At 39.4% G+C, this 19249-nt stretch overlaps 1 protein-coding gene across 2 annotated transcripts in view; it reads right to left on the reverse strand.

Moving 5' to 3' along the window:
- Positions 1-11135: 11135 nt before the first annotated feature.
- LOC306847527 (zinc finger protein 516-like) overlaps positions 11136-19249 on the reverse strand; it is a 54828-nt gene continuing 46714 nt past the window's right edge. For both annotated transcript variants that reach the window (XM_079381495.1, XM_079381496.1), the window contains exons 4-6: positions 16605-16709; positions 14528-14591; positions 11136-13317 (exon numbers count right to left, since the gene is read on the reverse strand). In XM_079381495.1, the coding sequence (XP_079237621.1) occupies positions 13314-13317; positions 14528-14591; positions 16605-16709 (173 nt within the window). In that variant the 3' untranslated portion in view covers positions 11136-13313. The remainder of the gene's footprint in view (positions 13318-14527; positions 14592-16604; positions 16710-19249) is intronic.

Here is a 19249-nt window from a genome sequence, read left to right on the forward strand (position 1 = left end):
ACGTGCCTCAACATGGCGGCCTTGACCGCGTATGAAGTAGAACAAAAGTGCTGACTTCATCTCCACTTCCCTTTTCTCTCAGTAGCCAGACAATCTCATCAGCACTGCTTCTCTTCAGCATCTGTTTCGGTTATGATGGCCACCTGTCCTGTTGTCCCTCGAGACAAGGAGATAGGACAGACAATTCACACATGTAGAATGCCAAAATATGGTGTTGGTGTTCACACCAAAATCTTTTGCTTTTTTTGTTCTCAAGACATGTATATTCACCTATGGTCTGCAGGCAGGGTGTTTTATTGTTCGCAATATGCCTCGTTCGCTTTTCACCTTTCAGTTTAAAGCGTTTATGTATTATATGGTGCATATCATAAATGAACAAGTCTCTTTTCTTTCTCTTGCAACCTGAAGAGAGCGAGTCACATCTTTTGAATAATTTCAGTGCTTCAGTTCCAGACAGTAAATATAATGGGATTCAAAAGGCTGAGACCACATTGAAAATCCAGCAGGTACATTCTCATTTAAAGAGAGTGATTTTTATGCTGGTGTCACCAATCTAAATAGAAAAATAATGACATTTTCAGACAGGTTTCTGGAACACGCCTCCTGTCTTCCATTGGGTGGACAAACAGATGGTCCCTCCCAAAATTCACACCATTGATTGCGCCAATGTTGCTGTGCTGGACTGGAAGTGATACATATTATACAGAAATTTGAAAAGTTCTAAAGAGAAGCATATTTTATTATACTTTTTAGACATAGTAGAGTCTGACTGTCTTTTCAGAAGCACATCTTGAGTGTGAAAAGGCATACCTGTAAAATGTCTAAATCTAAGTGTTCCCCTGATGCGGAGTGGAAATCAATTCCTGTCTGTCAAATTTCTCTCTTCCACGTGGGTTGTTTGGTAATTTGTTTTAATGTTGCAATCTTGACTAGCTCAAGAAGGTGAAACTGGCAAACGATGCGGGGCCAGCTGAAATATTTCAAAACCATTCTCACACATTCCCAATGTACATTTAAAATATTTCTTTTTGTTTTAGAACTACTGACATTTTCCATTAAAAAATCATCAGATAAAGACCCAGCAGTACAATGCTCTTCTTATTTATTCAGAATAAATCAATAAACACATTTATTATTAAGTAGAGAAAGATACTCTCCATGACCTTTATACAGTGTGCATTTATACAAAGTAAAAAGTAAAGTAAAGTCGTGACGTATTGTCAAGTATGGTGACCCATACTCGAAATTGGTGCTCTGCGTTTAACCCATCCAAGTGCACACACACACAGCAGTGAGTAGTGAACAAATGCACACACACACACACACACACCGTGAACACACACCCAGAGCAGTGGGCAGCCATTTATGCTGCGGCGCCCGGGGAGCAGTTGTGGGTCCGGTGCCTTGCTCAAGGGCACCTCAGTCGTGGTATTGAGGGTGGAGAGAGCGCTGGACATTCACTCCCCCCACTTACAATTCCTGCCGGCCCGAGACTCGAACCCGCAACCTTTCGATTACGAGTCCGACTCTCTAACCATTAGGCCACGACTTCCACAAAGTATATCTTAAAAATGAGTGCTGATGGTATTGAGCATTGCACAGCGACTGACTTTCACCTCTGGAACACTTGATTCTGATTGGTCAGTTGCAGTTTTGTATGATAACCATTGAAGCAACCGATTTCCTATCTTGCAATCGCTTCCTTCTCAAATAAAATAATTTAATTTCAAATCAGTATTTCAAGTCCATTTTTTTTTTATTTGTAATAGTAGTCATTACTACACAATAAACCCCATTCATGCTGATTCAAGCCCCCTTTAGTTGAATGCTTATATTGTGATAATGCCTGTACGTTACCATTGCGTATACTACAATAATAATATTTACAACAATTTTGCATTTGGCTCCAAAGAGTGGCACTTCAGAGCCCAAAGTTTCACTTGATCGTTTCACAACACCATTTAAATGAAGCAATTATCCATTATTCCTTACTTTAACCAGTTTTGTTAGTCTATCATAGCAACGGCTCGTACACCTGCTTTTCTCCATTGTTACAGATGGGTCTTGCGCTATCATTTGGCACAATAGCTGCCTTTTAACTCACAGAAATAGCTTGGGAGTGACACATTAACACAGGTGTTCCTCTCACAGCTAAGTGCTCCACGAGGTGAAAGGCCTTTAAGTACCTGTTGATAGGTGACAGGGAGGGACATGTTAATAAATACTGTTAGGCTGCGGAGAGGGGCCTGGTGTAATCTTGTGCAGTAAGTCAGATTGCTGTCTGGCTCTGCAGCAACAGTAAAGAGTTAATGACACGCTGTGCCAACCGCACGCCTCCTCTGCCTCGCCTCTCTATTGTAAAGGCCCTGCGCTACACAAAGCTGAGAAGAGGGATGAGCGGAGAGAGGCGCGTGCCTGCCGATGAATAGGAAATGAAACAAAGAGCGAGAGGATGGCCTGATAGCAGTGATTATTACCCAAAATATCATATAAAGATGGCAGCGAGTGCGAGGGGGAGGACTAGCGTGCCGCCCATTTAGCCTCACATAATGAAAACGTGCAAGGTGTGAACGCAGGCCTGAATTGTGTGTGTGTGTGTACGTGAAAGAGAACGAGGAGGCGGGGGGGTAAATGCTAGGAATGTAAGCGTGTTCCTTGAATCTGCTAGAATATCAAGGTTACCAGAAATCATTTGTCATTTTGCCATTCTTCGGTTTTACCCTGGAGAGATGGACCGCGGTTGCAACTTTTAAAAAGGTAGTTAATCTGGAAGTGAAACGTACACAGACTCGAAGTGCCCTTGTAATATGTTGCTCGAATGAAGGAGCCGATCAATCTGCTTTTGATTCATAGACATATTTTTCAGATTAACTCTGCTCTGCCATTAGCGGCCCCTGGAACAGTGGTGAAACAGGGTTACGACGAGGGTAGCGTTTCCTGTTTATGCTGATATTACAATGCATTAATAGCTCTCACGCTTCCAAACAAATGAAATCCAAAGTAAGCTGACTTTAAATCGATAGTTTTCATCTGAATCCAGCAGAAGTTGGGTCGAGCTGAAACAATGCCCCAATCAATGAGCAGGGTGAATAAATCTTTGGATTACGAGATGGACGTGTGCGAGCTGTGACCTTACTGTTTACTAAAGTAAACGCGAGGTCTGTTACGTGGTCTATTACATATTTACAAATAATTTTGATTCTGATTGGTTAAGCCGCACCTCTGACTGCGCATTCTATAGTAATGTGCTAAATTGCTATCAATGCTGACTGAAGTTTAGTCACACATATTTGATTAATTTATTCTACAGTACAGGACTTTTCCATGACCTTTCCAGTCATTTTTGGTGATTTTTTTAAAATAATTTTTAATTCAGACTGAATGACTCATGAATCATTAAGAAGATTGATAAACCAGTTTGGTTGATTTAAAAAAAAAAGAAAGAAAAAAAAAGTTAAGGCTCAAAAAAAAAAAAAAGATTTGCTCAAGTCAAACTTTTCTGCCAGTTGTATGCAACAATGGCAAGATCTATCCAGTAAAATATTTTACAGCAGAGCAGGATTTTTTTCCAATACATTAATTTGTGATTATTATTCATTTACTATGAATTATTATTTATGAATATTTTTTTTTATAAATCACTTTGATTCAGGCTGATTCACTAATGAATCATTTGTGAACCAGTTTGACTGATTTATTGAACTGACTCAAAAGAATAATTCACTCACAAATCAAACAAGCTTTATGCTCAAATCGAACAAGTTTTAGGCTGAACAATAGCATGTTTTTTTGTTTTGTTTGTTTTTTCAAGCTGGGAAAAAATTTAGAGGCCCTGACAATTCCCTGGCTTTTCCAGGTATTCCAGTACAGTAATTTGTGATTATTGGTGGGGTGGGGTGGGGTGGGGGGGTCATAAATTATTTTCATTCAGGCTGATTCAACCTGTGAACTGGTTTGGTCAATTAATTGAAAAGATCCAACATGCAAGAATGACTCACTCAGAGACTGAGCTTCACTATGGCTGCCTTCTAGTCATGAGCATAATTAGAAAACTCTCTATACACTGTAGAAATTTACAGGCCTGAAAAGCACCTTTTCATAAAATGTCCCCAACATCCAGGTTTTCTATGACTGTGAGTTTGGGAATGACTGACAAAAAAGTTCACTGGCTTCAATTTTACCCGTGACATTTCTAAAATTGAAACCTGAAAACTTCCATTTTAGCATGAGCGTGAACTCCCTCTTTTACCTGCCGTCTGTTCCCGCAGTCTGACCTCTTGTATAAGGTGTTCTATTATCTTTTAAAACGATGGGCAGATTCTATTTCCTGTCCATCAATCAGCCACTTAAAATGTACTATGCTTGAGATTATGACGAGCAAATTACACATACAAGAGCTCTCAGCTTCAAAATGGTTATGAGTGTCGTTAAGAGTGTAATTAACCTTGTGTTAAGTGGCATTTACTAATGATTAATGTGCAGTATTATAAAGGCAGATTGTTTCCTAAAATGAATACCTCGAACATAGCAGTTTAAGGCTAATTGATCTAGACATCAATAACCCGATGCAGGATCAATTACAGCGCCTATTATCAGAGCGACGGGAGAACGGGCCAGCTTTTAGTTGACACAAATAGCTTACTTACTTAGTGATATAAATTTATCATACGATATTTGCTAACAACACATCGCAGGAAGTGTATTGAACTACACATTCGGAGTGTTTGTAATACCAAAAACAGGAATGACTTCAAGAGCAGTCACGTCGAATCTTGATGAAAAGGGGCATGTGAGGACTCTGTCTCTCTCCTTGTACTTCGCCCGCTCCGCTGACCCACTGTTAAGCTCCGTATTTGTGTAGCTTCTGCTATGTGTGAGGCCTCTGCCCCTCTGTCCCTTTCTTTCTCTCATCCTCTCTGTCTCCCCCTTTTGCTCGCTCTAGGTTTACATGAGTCCACGAGTCCGTGAGTGTGTGTTTGTGTGCGTGTGTGAGGCCCTGGCCTCTCAGTCTGCCTTTCACAGAGCAAGATGCCTGTCATTCTAATCAGCCGGCTGCCCATCTCTTCCACCACCAGCTGGCTGAGTCAACAAGAGAGAGGCCGAGTGTCTGAGTTGACTGGGCTGCCAAAGAACATATGCCCCTGTAACGGTATCTACTCCCCGAGCCCTGAGCACTGGAACTCGCGGTCTTCTCTAGCTGGCAGGGCCGTCTATGATCCGTGTCTGTTTAACCCATGTCTGACTGACACTGCCAGTGAGCTGGGTCCTGACACGCTGACGCTCAGCCGATCTGACACGCTGCTGCTCAGGCTGATTCCTCCGTCCGCTGCGGTGGAGAAGCGCGGGTAGGGAGGGAAAGGGGGAAAGACAAGACAGCGAGGTTTCATTTAAATAAGAGGGATAAGACAGGGATGCATAGATGAAGCGACATTCTATAGGAAAGGAATTTTAAAATAAACACATTTAGAGGTGACAACAAATAGTTAGCCTACAGCCTATCCTATCCGACCATTTCTATCCATCACTAAATGTCTCAATAATCAGCTAATTTCATAGAGTAAAATAAATGTAAACCGTGAATGAATAAAAAAAAATTAACAATCTTACTGGAGCTGTTCTGCAAACTGCACAACGATTGCTGACCTCTCCGAGAAGAAATTTCTGGAGGCAGTATTGTCTGAAAATACCTCCAGCCCTCAGATTTAAGCCGCCCCAGGGCTCTCTGCTTACCGAAGCGCGCCATCTGCTGGTCGCATCAATAACTGCGCTGCTGGCTCGTTTGAGGGAATGCTGCTCGTTACAAAAATAATAGCCTTTGTAGCGAAATATTTCAGTACAGGTTGACATGATTGCTTTAGATTAATTTGATCCCGTTTCTGTGTCTAGAATAAGCCTAGCTGTGCGGTCGCCAGATCCAATACGAGCACTTAAAAGGAGCAGGCTACCCTTATAGAAAAGTTTCGCGGTAAGTCTTAACCTAACGTTTCTTTGACAGTTTTTCTATTTATGCATTTAATATCCCTGTACTTAGAACATACTAGGACTCGAATAATGTTTTAAGAAGTTATAGCGTCATGTTTGTTTCATAAACTTCAGTTTTGCAATTTAATGTACGTCATTTAGGGAGCTTTTAATCCGCTGAAGACAACCGTGTAAAACTCAAGTGCAATGATGGTCGTTATATAGCCGTAGTTTCAGTTCACCTTCATAAAGTCACTCTTGGCTCATTAAAGGTTCTCCCATTAACAATAATCCTTCAGCATTTGGCTTAAGGTATTTGGGCAAAGGAGAGGCAGGCAAATGCTCCGCTTTGTCGACTTTACGGCAACACTGGAATACATTAAACTCCTGCGCCCTTCTCCATAACTGTTTCCCGCTGAGAGTAATTAGCATTTCTGGGGTGAAAGATTCCAGCATGATTGTCAAGTGTATTACAAAAGACTCAAATTACTCAGTTTTTTTCTCTTCTTTTTGCGGGTATTTATCTAAGGACTGGCAAAGTCTGCTTCTGTTCCTTGTAAAAGAGAAGGGGGTGGGAATAAGTAGAGGACACGAAAAAGCATGAGACCCTGAAAGTTAAGTAGCTAGGCTATATACACACCTTTGGATAAATATTCTGAATTAATATATTAAAGTATATATAATGTTTATATTTAGAATGATTTTATAATGCTTAGTTTTAATAATAAATATTAAAATTATTAGTTCATTAATGGGTGTTGTTTTATGAAAATCAAAACATTGCTCTGTTTAAGAAGCTACCAGCCTGACATGGCAACACTAGCTCAACCAATGGTGTGAGTGTTGTTGACCAATGATTGATACGGGTGGAAGTGTTCTGGAAACACAACAGTGTTTTGCACTTCCTTTTGGTACCAATAGTGGTGGGCAACCTGCTTCTAAGATGGTCACTGTGAATTGCCAAAGGCCATTCATCATTTGTCTCCTAAATATCTAGTTAAACACATCAGCACTTCTACTTATGCTATTGTTAACGTCGCTGTTTGTTTAGAGAGCTTTCCTTCTTCTTCTCGCTCATTACCAGCTCAATGCATGAAGAGGCCTAATCAGAAATTCCACTCCACTTGGTCTGGGAGAGTCGAGTCTTCCTATCACAGTTGCCAATACTGCGGGCTCTGCCTATAAAGAAGTCCCTAAAGAAAATTACACAAGAGTTTAAACCTTCAGGCTAATAGCATTGGCACAGACACTTTGCCAATATACATTTATCACCTTCAGCTCTGGCTGGGCCAAAGGTAGTGGGCCAGAGTCATGTCCTTCTTAGAGGTGTCTGGTTGGAAGATTGGACTGTCCGTCATCATTGGCTCTGCCCATTTCCCATGAGTGTAGAGAAGGTTGAAGAGTTGTTTGTGTTGAAGGCGAAGTGATTGAACCATTGTCCTTACACCGCTCTGACTTTGAGAACATCAGTTCTAGGACATTGTTAGAGATCTTTGTGCCACCAGCTTAGAGACCACCGTTGACAGAAGAGGACATGCGAGTTATAAATGGTCCATGAGAATGTTTATAACCTCGCTAGTCCATTCATCTTAACTGGTCTAGATGAACAAATGACACATGAATCTTTTGGGCAAACTGGAAGAGCTGTAGAATTAGCTCTTTTGATTAATCCCACGCTAGTCGCTTTAGTCGAACCCTGGACGGTTTGTTAAGAGCGCCTGACTGATATCCTGGGCCCTGTATTACAGGATTTTCTTTAAACAGCTTCTTTAAAATGTTCTGTTTCTCTTTGCTGTTTTGTCACAAAACAGACTATACTGGTACTCTTATACTGCTATACTTCTGAAGGATTTCTGCCAAAAGCGTAGCATTAGTTTAAGCTGTAGAATCCAGCTACATACATCAACTGTTAAGTATCAGTTAAAAAAAAAAAAAAAAAATTAATGGGGAAGGGGGATGTATGAAATGTCTTTAACGTTAATGCTAATCACTTTTTGCCTATTAAGCACAAATTAGTGAGGGCGATGTTAAATGTCACTGGATGTCCTGGGAACCATTTGCACTTTTGAGAGTAGCTTCTGATTAGCATACTTTAGATATGGTTTAATTCTCTCCTTTGCTGATATGAGTCACGAATCACACGGAGCCATAAAGCTTTGACAATGATGCTAAAAGACAAAGGCTGCTGGCTGTCGTAAAACACAGGACAGGTTAATATGTAAGATTGGGGCTGTTCTTCTTTAAGGTAGCCTATATGTACCTGACTCTGGTTTAAGTATGTTAGGGAAAACAAAGAGATTCATATGTTCAGCTTTAGAAGTAAAGACGGTTCAGAATGGGTTACTATTGCTATACTATTTTAGCAAAGTAAATAAGAAATAAATCACTCAATTTCTTTTGAGTGCTACAAAGGAATTTTAGCCATCAGAACATTTTATGGAATTTTATAGGCATTTTGAAATTTACTTAAAGATTATATTTAAAAAAAGTGTTAATAAATATTGTTTTTAAAAATTAACTTTAGGTGAGCTTTCGATGATAGCAAAGGCAAGTTAAAGGTAAAAATAAAGGAAGTTTTTACATTATCAGCAGTAGTAAAAAAAATTAATTATGGCTAATCCAATAATTATCATTTCATGGGAGATAGCCATGGCCAATGGCTGATATTAAAATGATATATTATTTTATCTGAATAAATTCAAATTAAAACACTAAAAATCGACAGTTGTTTTAAATGCTTCAAATTTAGACATCACGTTATTAGTGTTTTTAAAGATTGAGATTAGATTGAGCATAATCTGTAGGTAAAAATAGGGGAAATTTTCATGCACGATAAAATATTGAATATACAGTACTGGTTGACTGTAATTGACAAAATAAAAGTTACAAAAAAAAATTTGGTTACTAATGTACCTGTGCATCTCTAATCACTATTCATGTACTGTGGTATTTATGTGACTTTAAGGTAACTTAATTTAATTTATTATGTTTTTATTTTACTTTATTTGACAGTTTTCACAACTGAAAGGTTTAAATCAAATTTTTAAAAGTTAATCAGACTTTTCAATGTCTTTTAGTTAAAATGTCATTCTTTTTGTCATTTTAGCCAGCACATTTTGTGTTTGGAGAATATCACTCCATCCATTACCGAAAGCCTCCTCATCGAGAGACTTCATTTTCTTGGCTGCCAGCCTCTCGCATTTGACAATGGCGATGCGAGGCGAACAGAAGAGAGTGTCTGCGTCCCTGATGACTAGCGTTCGCTCTCTCAGCTGTTTGGCTGTAAATAATCGTTGATATGCATAAACAGCTCTCTCCATTCATTACTGTCAGAATAGTGAGGGGCCTGCGGGTAGAGGTCGTCCGCCAGGGGTCCGCTCTCCGCTCTCAACCCCGCGGTACCCGTCACTCCAACCTGCTCCGCCGGTGCCCTAAACCCTCCATTAGCAAGGCTCTGGGTCGTGACCTCGCTGTGGCATTTGCAATTCCAGATCGTTTGATTAGCAGCGTATTTACATATTTCCCGCCGCAGACACTGTTGGGGTGTCGGAAGCACTTGAAGTGTTGTAATTTTCTCTGGCCTTTTTGTCGCATGGCGATCGGGGCCCACGCGCACACACACACAAATACACACATGCACTTCTTTTCTACTCACCTCTGATGACAGTGACAGCGTCCTTCGCTTTTCTGCAACAACCCTACGGTTCGTCTCTGACCCTCAGAGAAGTGCCCAATGAAGTGGATCACAATCCCATCTGAATGCCCTAAAGATGGGTGGCCTCTTGCCTTTTAAATCTAGTCTGATTAAAGTTTTTAATGCATGAATCAGATTTTACCAATGACCAATTTAACTGCACCAGTCAAAGCAATTCATTTAATCCAGTTGCAGTTTAATTTCTTGATAGTACAACTGGAGCTCACAAAGGAGAACTGTTTAAATAACTAGTGTTAAAGCATTTTCTTGCTGAAACAGGAGATTTTGGGGAAAATATATTCTTTGTTGCCTTTATGTCCCTATTTTAGGAAATGTAAATTAAATAATGAGGACTCCATTAGTTTCCTGAGTTATGAAAGAGCAATAAAAGTCTCTCTCTCTCTCTGTCTCGCAGTGCAATTCAAGTTTCTTGAATAATTATTCTTTTTTTAATGAGAACCTAAACTTTTACTTTCTTGCGTTTTACTTTTACCTGCATAGATACAACTGTGATCTTAAACAGCGCCCCACAGAGGTTTGTTTCTGGTCAGAGGTCTATTGTGTGGCTAGTAGATCAGACAGACTCCTGCAGTTGTTTAGCAATGTAATCCCAAGTCATTTGTCACAGCACAGTGCAGCAGCAGTAGCTATGCTTGCACAAGAGGAGATCAATGCAATTAGCAGCCATTTCAATGCAAAGGACTTCAATACTAATGTAAGTGAACACATGACAGAGAGAGGTCCGAGAGAAAAAGAGGGAGAGAAAGAGATATGTCTGAGTAAAATGCAATCTAGGGCATATTATAATGTGTGTGTTTTAGATATTTAACACCTTTACAAATAGTAACACTGGATCCCTACTGTAGAATACGGCAATGCAATATCTTGGATGATAGTGGGCATGAATAGACTGTCTAGACTAATGTTTCCCCAGCCTTTTTTATGTAGTCAGAGCATAAATGTATTCAGAACAACTACTCAATTGCAAGTGTGATTTTGCTCTATAAACAAAAATTAATATTGAATAAGAGGAAGCTTTCCGCTATAGAGATTTTTTTTATAGGCATTTGATTATTTTAAACATCAATGACTCTTACACCAGTAGGAGGCGCCAGCTCTGTTATGAGGGAGTCATTGAATCATTATGCAACTGATTCGATAACAGCATCCATACTATTTGTATACTTATTTTTTCACATACTGTTCTTGTTTGCTATATATAGTAGGGAAGTAAGCCATTCACCAACTAAATGTTATTTCGCAACTTGAATGATTTTGCATCTTACTATAATCAGTCTTTAAAGCCAGCAGAGGAGCCACAAACGGGACACACTTTTGCAAATGAAGAATTAGTCCTAGAAAATAAAAAAATAAAAATCACAGATTTGTCTACAAATTAAGCTACATTCTGTAGCCCTGTTTGGGAAACATCGGTCTAGATCAATATTAGCACCATTTGTATTAACATTAATACCATTTAGACCAAAGGTAAAGGTAAAGTTTAATTTAAGCGGTTCAAAACTTCAACCATGCACAATGTAAGAGTTGGAGATGATCTGAGGATGACAGTCAACAGGTTTTGTGTACTTCATTGAACAAAATATATGTGGAGGGAAGAAAAAACTTTTAACCACACAAAATACATTCCATACATTCAGCTACTACTTTTAATCAAACCACAAAATTAATAGTGTTACATTAAAAAAAATTGCAAATGAATTCAAAACATACTATTTAGTTTTCTTAGGTCTTCTGCTCTAGTACTTAGGGGTTTAAATTCAATAAAAAGCTAACAGGAAAAGCTATTCATGTTTCTTGTGTCCTAGGACAAATTTGAAAAGTTGATTTGCTGTTAGTAAATTACAATTAGCAGTCACATTTCATCCAGTGCAACTTCCAAGACATCAATTGCAGGAACATGGAGTCCCTATAGCGCGACCAAGAGTTAAGTGTCTTGCTCAAGGGCAGCAGTGATAGGACCACGTTCGCAATAACTCTCAGTTCCTGGGTCACTGCTGCTGCTTATAACCTGTAACATGTTTCCGTTTGATTGCTGAGCATCAACACAAATTCATATTGGAGGTTCTTCTAAAACATAATTCGCAATGTAGGATCAGTTTTCTTGGCTTAGTTTCCAACACAAGGATTTAGGCAATATAAATGCTCTAGATAAATGTTAATTTTTGACTGTTGTACAAATCTGAATGCAATTACATGTACAGGACTGTGCAGGACTATCTCCGTAAATACCTAATTACCATATACAACATTCATAGAAATATATGGCAAAGAATTTCGTTGCTTTTAAGTTTTCAACCTCTAAAAAAAATATGGCATTCTATTGCTTTATAAGTAACATTATAAAACACACTAAATCCCCCGCAATCTAGTCTTGCGCTAATTACTAGTCTCTATTGTGGAATAATTTAAATGATTACAAAGAGAACTTGCAACTCCGCATGTTAAGATTAAAATAGATCCTTCATCAAAAACTTGAGCATTTTAACATGGCTTTGAGACCTGATGCGCCACTGAATTAAGTTTTCTTTCTTTCTTTTTTGGGATACAATTATTCAGAATCCACCGAGGCAAACATGTTTGATGGAAAAAAAGAAAAGAAACACATTAAAACTTGTGTAGGCTACATTAAAAAAAGTAAGCGCAGACACAAATAATATTTCTGACTTTGTTGGACCAATCACATGACACTAATGCAAAATATGGCATGTGTCTTTACTTTAAACTCTTTAGAGAGCTGATTTATAAATATGACACTCGACGCAAGTGGAAACCTATGTATCATTACAGCTGCGCTTACATAAATACTTTAAACACAATACAAAGGTGTTCAGGACATATTTTGATGATAGTGCCAAGTGTTGCCCAACCAGTGACAAAACGCACTCAACTATATATATATGCTTGTAATCAACAAAACTAAGTAATGAATTTCACTGCATGTCTCCTTCGCATGCAGTTACACACTTGTGTGAAAGAATGCAGGCTTTGGAATTGCTTCTAACTCTAGTCCTGAGAAGTAGAATGTGGAAAACACGCACACACACACAAACTACACTCATTGCACACTAAGGCTATTTTGTTTTTAACAACTAGTCAATCGGGGAACTCGGAGGCAGCATTTCAAGTTTAGGGGATCAGCTGAAGTCCTTGGGTTTGAGAACACCGCTCACTGTCCTACTCCATCAGCTCTGACCTTGTGTTGTCAAGGCTTTAGCCCTCAAGTGTTTCGTAAGTCTCTGGATAAAGGAGGTGTAAACATGTGTCCCCCCTTTCAGTTTAATCTAGAGCTTTGTGTCGGGTGAAAATAAAACGGAAACATGGAAAGTCGAACTAAACTAAAAACACGAACGAATCCAATGACGTACGTTACGTTAAAGTCTTCCTCGAATGCCGTATCTGTGCATCAAAGCAGTTTTAAAGAACCTTTAATAGATTTCAACCCTCATTTGAGCTCATCGTGGGGGATGCTCAGTGAGATCCAGAAGGGTCCGTGGGTTCATTGGTAGGGGCTTGGCGGAGTCTCCTGTCTGGGTACTGCGCGTTGTCGAAGGATAGATGGTGCACGGTCTGGACATGGGTCTTCAGGTTACCTTTCTGCGAGGCGCTGTAAGGACAGTATCGGCACTGGAAAGGTCGCTCACCTGAAACGGACACACAAAAAAACAAGATGAGGTCAGAGCCTGGACCCCAAGGTGAGAGCGAAGCTGAGGCTGGATCCAGAGAGGAGAGAGAGGTGACGTGACAGTGATGTTGGAGGGCTGGCTTTGCCTTCCTGTTTCAAGAGGAAAGAACAGAGGCAGGTTGGGAAGGTGGGGGGAGGGGCCGCGGCATGATTGATGGGCTGATGACATGCCATATGGAGACGGTTGACTGTTCCCCCCGAGGGGACGTCAGCCTTTTGTTTTCTGTTTCTGTCAGCTGTTCGTACAAACACACAAACTCACAGACACAGGAATCTCTGCCTGCCTGCCTTCCCCTGAGCAATAAGACGTCACATCGACGGTAGATGTCGAAAGTCTGGGCATATCAAGTTTTGCGAGGAGAGGCGAACTTGACAACCACACACAGACCTAGTTTCTCCTTCTGCCCATGTCTGTTTGGGGCTCAACACTGGAATAATTGTCAGAGTCCCAGTTTCAGTGTTTAATTAGACTGATGTACAACACTGTCCTCGTGCAATCGCGTAAAAATATCCCCCCACACCTGAGCAAAACAAATGAGTCTGCCATTCAATTTCTCCGTATTATTATTTTTGAAAAATGAATGAATTATCCACTAGGAAATAATTGTCATTCCAAGGGGCTGAAAGAGGGGTATTATCATAAATCATGCCTCATAAAAAAATGAAGACAGACACAATTAATCAGGACTTTCTGAGGCTGGGTTGCGCTGGCTGCCTGATAAGGTCTGCGGCACAGTAAGAGCTCATCCAGGGGCACCGTGGTTCCCTAGAGGAGTAGAAAGTAAAACCCCGATCCAAAACAGAACCCACCAAATTACATTAAAGGTTATTGTCAGAACATCACCGAGAGTGTGGCACAAATTTAATTTGACCTTTACTCTCGGCCTGCTTTTGCCATTTGTAATATGCAACACATGCAAAAGGGGTAATTCATTAAGGATGGGCCTCCCCGCTGCAGCAATGCGCGTCTCTGATTGTTAAGGCTGGACGCGATCCATTTGATCCGCGTTGGTTTATTTCTAGAACTTTTTGTGCTGTAACAATGGTGGCAGGTAGAAACTGCGTATCACAGAATGAAGAAAGATGAAGAAATGACTGACAGGACAGAAAAAAAACAACACAAGATACACACAAATAATGCAAACCACCGAACGAAAAGTGAAACATACTTGTTTGGGGGCTTCTGTAGAGGATGGACTCCAGTTCCCATGAGTCCATTGGACTCAAACATCACTGTGGGAGCAAGGTGGCCGGGTTAAACAGAGGTAATCAAGTTTATAATGTTGCAAAAATTGGAACTTATTCCCTTGTTTGGTTACTCAGCAGGGTGCAAACATCATTCTCATAAAAATTTAACTTTTATATCAACATGAAATCAAAATTTACCCATTTACTTTTGAATCACACATTGCTGGTCTATTTATGAATGCCCCATTGGTGCACATCATTCCAAAGCAAAATAAAATTGCCTTCAAAATAAAATAGATTGCTGCACCAAGCCCTCTTATTTTCCCCTACAACCACATGAAATAAAGACCAATTCACTGGGCTAATAAAAATGATTAAAGTATTATATTATATCATTGAATATCCTTTTTCACTGAGAATTACATCACATTACAGAAATAAAATTGGTTGCTAATGCATTTCAAGTTGACTTTAATGATGTTTCTGCTTTCCTGGTACTTAACGGAAGTACTGCAGGAATCCATTTTGAAGGCGCTAAGGTGCAAACCCAGAATCCACACGCTCATCGAGCATTAGCCGTAAAGGCCTTGAATTAGCATCACCAGTTAGCATGGCCGCAGCAGACAGTGAACTGAAACTACCAATTTAAAGTGACACACAGAGTTAGTGTGCATGCTAATGGAGGCCGGGGGCCCCTGCCCCACTTCATTTGGAAGCTCACACTGAAGTGAGCAATCACTGATGACGTTGATTGTAAGTCTATGTGCATAGAGAGAGAGGGAGCTCTGTAAAATGTAGCATTTGGCCTCTGTCACTGGGGATCAGTCTGGCTAGCATGCGCAACCTTCACACACTCTTTAAAAAAAAAAAAAAACTCACTTCCTAGTCATAATCTGAGTGGCTCAGTGCACCCTGTTTAAGAGAGTGGAGGAAATCCTATTCGTTTGGACTAATGCGAATGGTACATGACCTCTTTATATTATTAAAAAGCTGCTACGGTGCATGCTAATGACGGCAATAGCACATCCCCCCTGTAACCAGGAGGTAAATTTAGTATATCAAAGGTCACCTCAAATGTTTTTAGAACATAAATTGATACAAAATACAATTGCAATGCATCATATCTAAATAATACAAACATAAAATGGTGCACAGATTTATGTTATATGAAAGTTTGTTGATAAACATGAATGATGGATATAATCGTATCTGTGATGAAATGAAGACTCCTGATTGTAGGTGCATGTATGTGTGTGTGTGGTTTGACGAGAAGACAAGGGCAAACTGTCACATTTTCTCAGCGAGCATTTGACGCATATCATACTGGACTGGTGACTGCTGAGCTTATTAGCATGCACAATTACAGCTCCATAAGTGACATCTGATTAATAATGTATACAATTTTCACAGGTCAGAGTCACGCGCAAATATGTTTGCGGCGAAGAAAAAAAAAGGAGGTCTCGTCCAAGGACAGAGAGAGAGTGATCGTTATACATACACACACTTGCACATAAATGCATGCATGTACATTTAAATATATATGAAAATGAATATTAGATGAGTATGTATGGGAATCATTTAGCAGCTTCTTATCCAGCATGACTATATACATTTTTGGTGTATTTGTAAATATTTCACTATTTATAAATAATTTTAAATATATTTTTAATGATTTTATTTGTACAAGTTTTTATTTTATTGGATAAAGTATCTTTTAAGTTTACATATATTTGTAGTTATATTTACAAGGATAAAATAACATGATAACATAAAAATGACAACAAAAAAAACCCTGATATTAAAGGCACTTGCACTATAATGCAAATTACTGGATAAAGTATAGTATGTTATGACATTAAAAACATGATAAATTATAGTATCTTATAATTTTAATATATTTTTACATTACTTTTATAATGAGAATGTGATAGTCACAAAACATTTTTAATTGAAAAAAAAATGTGCATCTGAAAAAAAAAAAAAAAAAAGTTAGTAGATTTAGTTCATTGCTGTCCAGCGCTGGGGTGTATATGTTTGTTTCTAGTGTGTGTTTCTCACCTGTGTGTGATCTCATATGTGTGCGGTAATGGCTGGGCTGGTTGAAGCTCTTCCTGCACACTGGACACACATACTCCCCCTGCTGAGACCCTGACCTCGCCAACCCTACAGTTCACACACACAAACAGAGAAAGAGAAATGAAAATTAATAGGAAAAACATGTAGGCGAACTTACACGGAACAGAAAGAGAGGTTACGATGCGGAGGGAGAAAGAGAGAGGAAGCATCATTAGTATGTTTTATGTGTCATTATGGGAGGCTACCTTCAGGGCTTGGATGGGGAGCTGTCACGCCGCATCACGAGAGCATCTCCGGCAGCCTGACATGAACACAGGCCCATGTGACCGCATAAATTATTGTGAATTAAAAGCCTTGCCCTGTGATGTGCCCCCATCTGCGCTACCATGTCAGGTGTGCTGCTTTCCCCTTCCTCCCTCCTTGTCTCCTTCCCTCTCGCTGCTCTTTTCCTGCCCGTCGCTCTAGCTATGTCAGCCCTCGTCCGTGCAGGGGGAATCGCTCAGACACGTGTAAAGGACTCTATGAAGTAACAAGAACGGATGTGGAACCTTCATCTCGTTTCCCCTTAGGGTGCTTTAAGAGCACGAGCTGAAATGCTGTCCCTTTGGCTCCTGTCCGTCACCTGGCACTGGTGGTCCTACCTGCTCCGACCCCTCAAGCCCCGCTTTGTTGTAGCACCGAGCCGTGACTGAGAGTGTTGGTGGCAGTAGTAAGCAAGGCTACGTTTAGTAAACATGAGTCTGTCAGTTATTACCATACCGGAGCGATGCAACAGGAAAAGCAGCGGACAGCACAAACAAAAGGAAAGTCTAATATTGGAAAGGTCACTTTATTGTATGTGACTCAAAGGGCTAAAGAGAGCGCTGATGATATCAGGCCAGACAGTTGACAGAAATTTCCACTGTCTTTCCGCAGAACTACGCTCACTGATGCCGGCCAACTGGACCACCGCCTGGCAAAATGTCCTTAAATGAAGTGGAATGGAAAAAAAAGCATTTGAAAATATTTTTCAAAGCAGCTGGTGGCTTAATTTGACTCCTCTTGCTCTTTCATTCATTCACTCGTTGAGTGTGCTGTTTTGCATATTTGTGGCATCGAGGCGCTGTAACCCCTCGGAGAGCGTGCCGTTACGAGCCTGATGTTTAAGGCTTGCGATGCGATGCCTCTCAGCGATAGCTGTCTGAAATGTTTTTACACACTTTTGTAGGTTACACGATGATGAAGAGATTACTCAATAGTTCCATTAACCTTTGAGTCTGCGCATGCTGGCACAACGCTGTGTGTGTGTGTGGAGTGCTACGTGCCATTTTAGCCCTCACTGTTCTCATTTGTCATTTCAGCTCAGGAGTAAATGTAGTTAATGTGCCTTCGCTGAATAATTCAAGTACTGTGACCTGACAACCATTTCCCAGCATGTCAATCTTTACCTGTTTGTTTCTACAAATGCACTGTTACTGATGAAATTTTAACTACCCATAAATTCTGTCTGAATAAATTTGTCAAAACAAATAAAAATAAAACACTTCAAAACTGAAATCAATTCATTTTAATACTACAAGTGAATTTAGGCATTACAATATTTTGAAAAATTTCGTCATTTTCAGATTTGAAAAGATCCCAATAAACAGTGTTATTAAATTATTAGTGTTATTGAAGATTAATTGTAGGTGAGTGTTAGATTACAGCAAAGCTGTCAAATGGGGAAATGGGCATACACATAATATCTAATATTGACAGATACCAATAAATAAAAATCTCAACTACCAATACCAATATATTACATATCCCTCGACCCAGCAAAAATTTGATGCTGCAAACTTTGTAAATGTAATTAATAAAAAATAAAAAAAAGCGTCTCAGTAAGTTTGTGTATATCTCATTTTCTATTTTTTTTTGTATAACAGTAAGTATATATATATATATATATATATATATATATATATATATATATATATATATATATATATATATATATATATTGACATTATAGGCCATCCTGTTCTCTAGATATCAGTATTGGATATCACTAAAAGCTACCACTAAATGAAAATTTGAATTATTTAAAAAAAAAAAAAAAAATAATAATAATTTTTTTTTTCAAAAGTCTTTTAAAATTCTGGCAGTTTAATGCCTACAAAAAAGGCTCGTAGGAACTACAACGAGTTACTTCCCGGGTTCATGATGTAACGAACCCAGATAAACCCCATCCCCGGGAACAAGCAGCAAAGGGAGCGAGGCCATGCTGCGCTGCTTTAGAGAAGAGGAAGAAATGAAAAAACTACGGGTGCACGTAAAAATCTATTCATATATGAATCGTGATTCTAAGTTTCAAAATCAATGTTCTAAAGCAGCGATTCTTAATACTGTTGCTCGTGTCTCAGTGCTCTGCACATGCTCTGCATCTCTCTCGCTCTCTCTCTCTCATTCAGATCATCAGCTCAGTGAATACACTTATTTATACATAGGACGCTTTATACATGGACGCGTGTGCGGTTGCCGTACTGGATTAAAGCTTTAATCAGAATAAAACCGTATATTAAAAGCCAACATAGTAGCATTTACAAATAACAGCGTATCTAAAAGTATGAGACAACAACAAACAAAAAACTTAGGCCTACCATTAAAAG

This window comes from Barbus barbus (genome assembly GCF_936440315.1).
Source record: "Barbus barbus genome assembly, chromosome: 27".
NCBI lineage: Eukaryota > Metazoa > Chordata > Actinopteri > Cypriniformes > Cyprinidae > Barbus > Barbus barbus.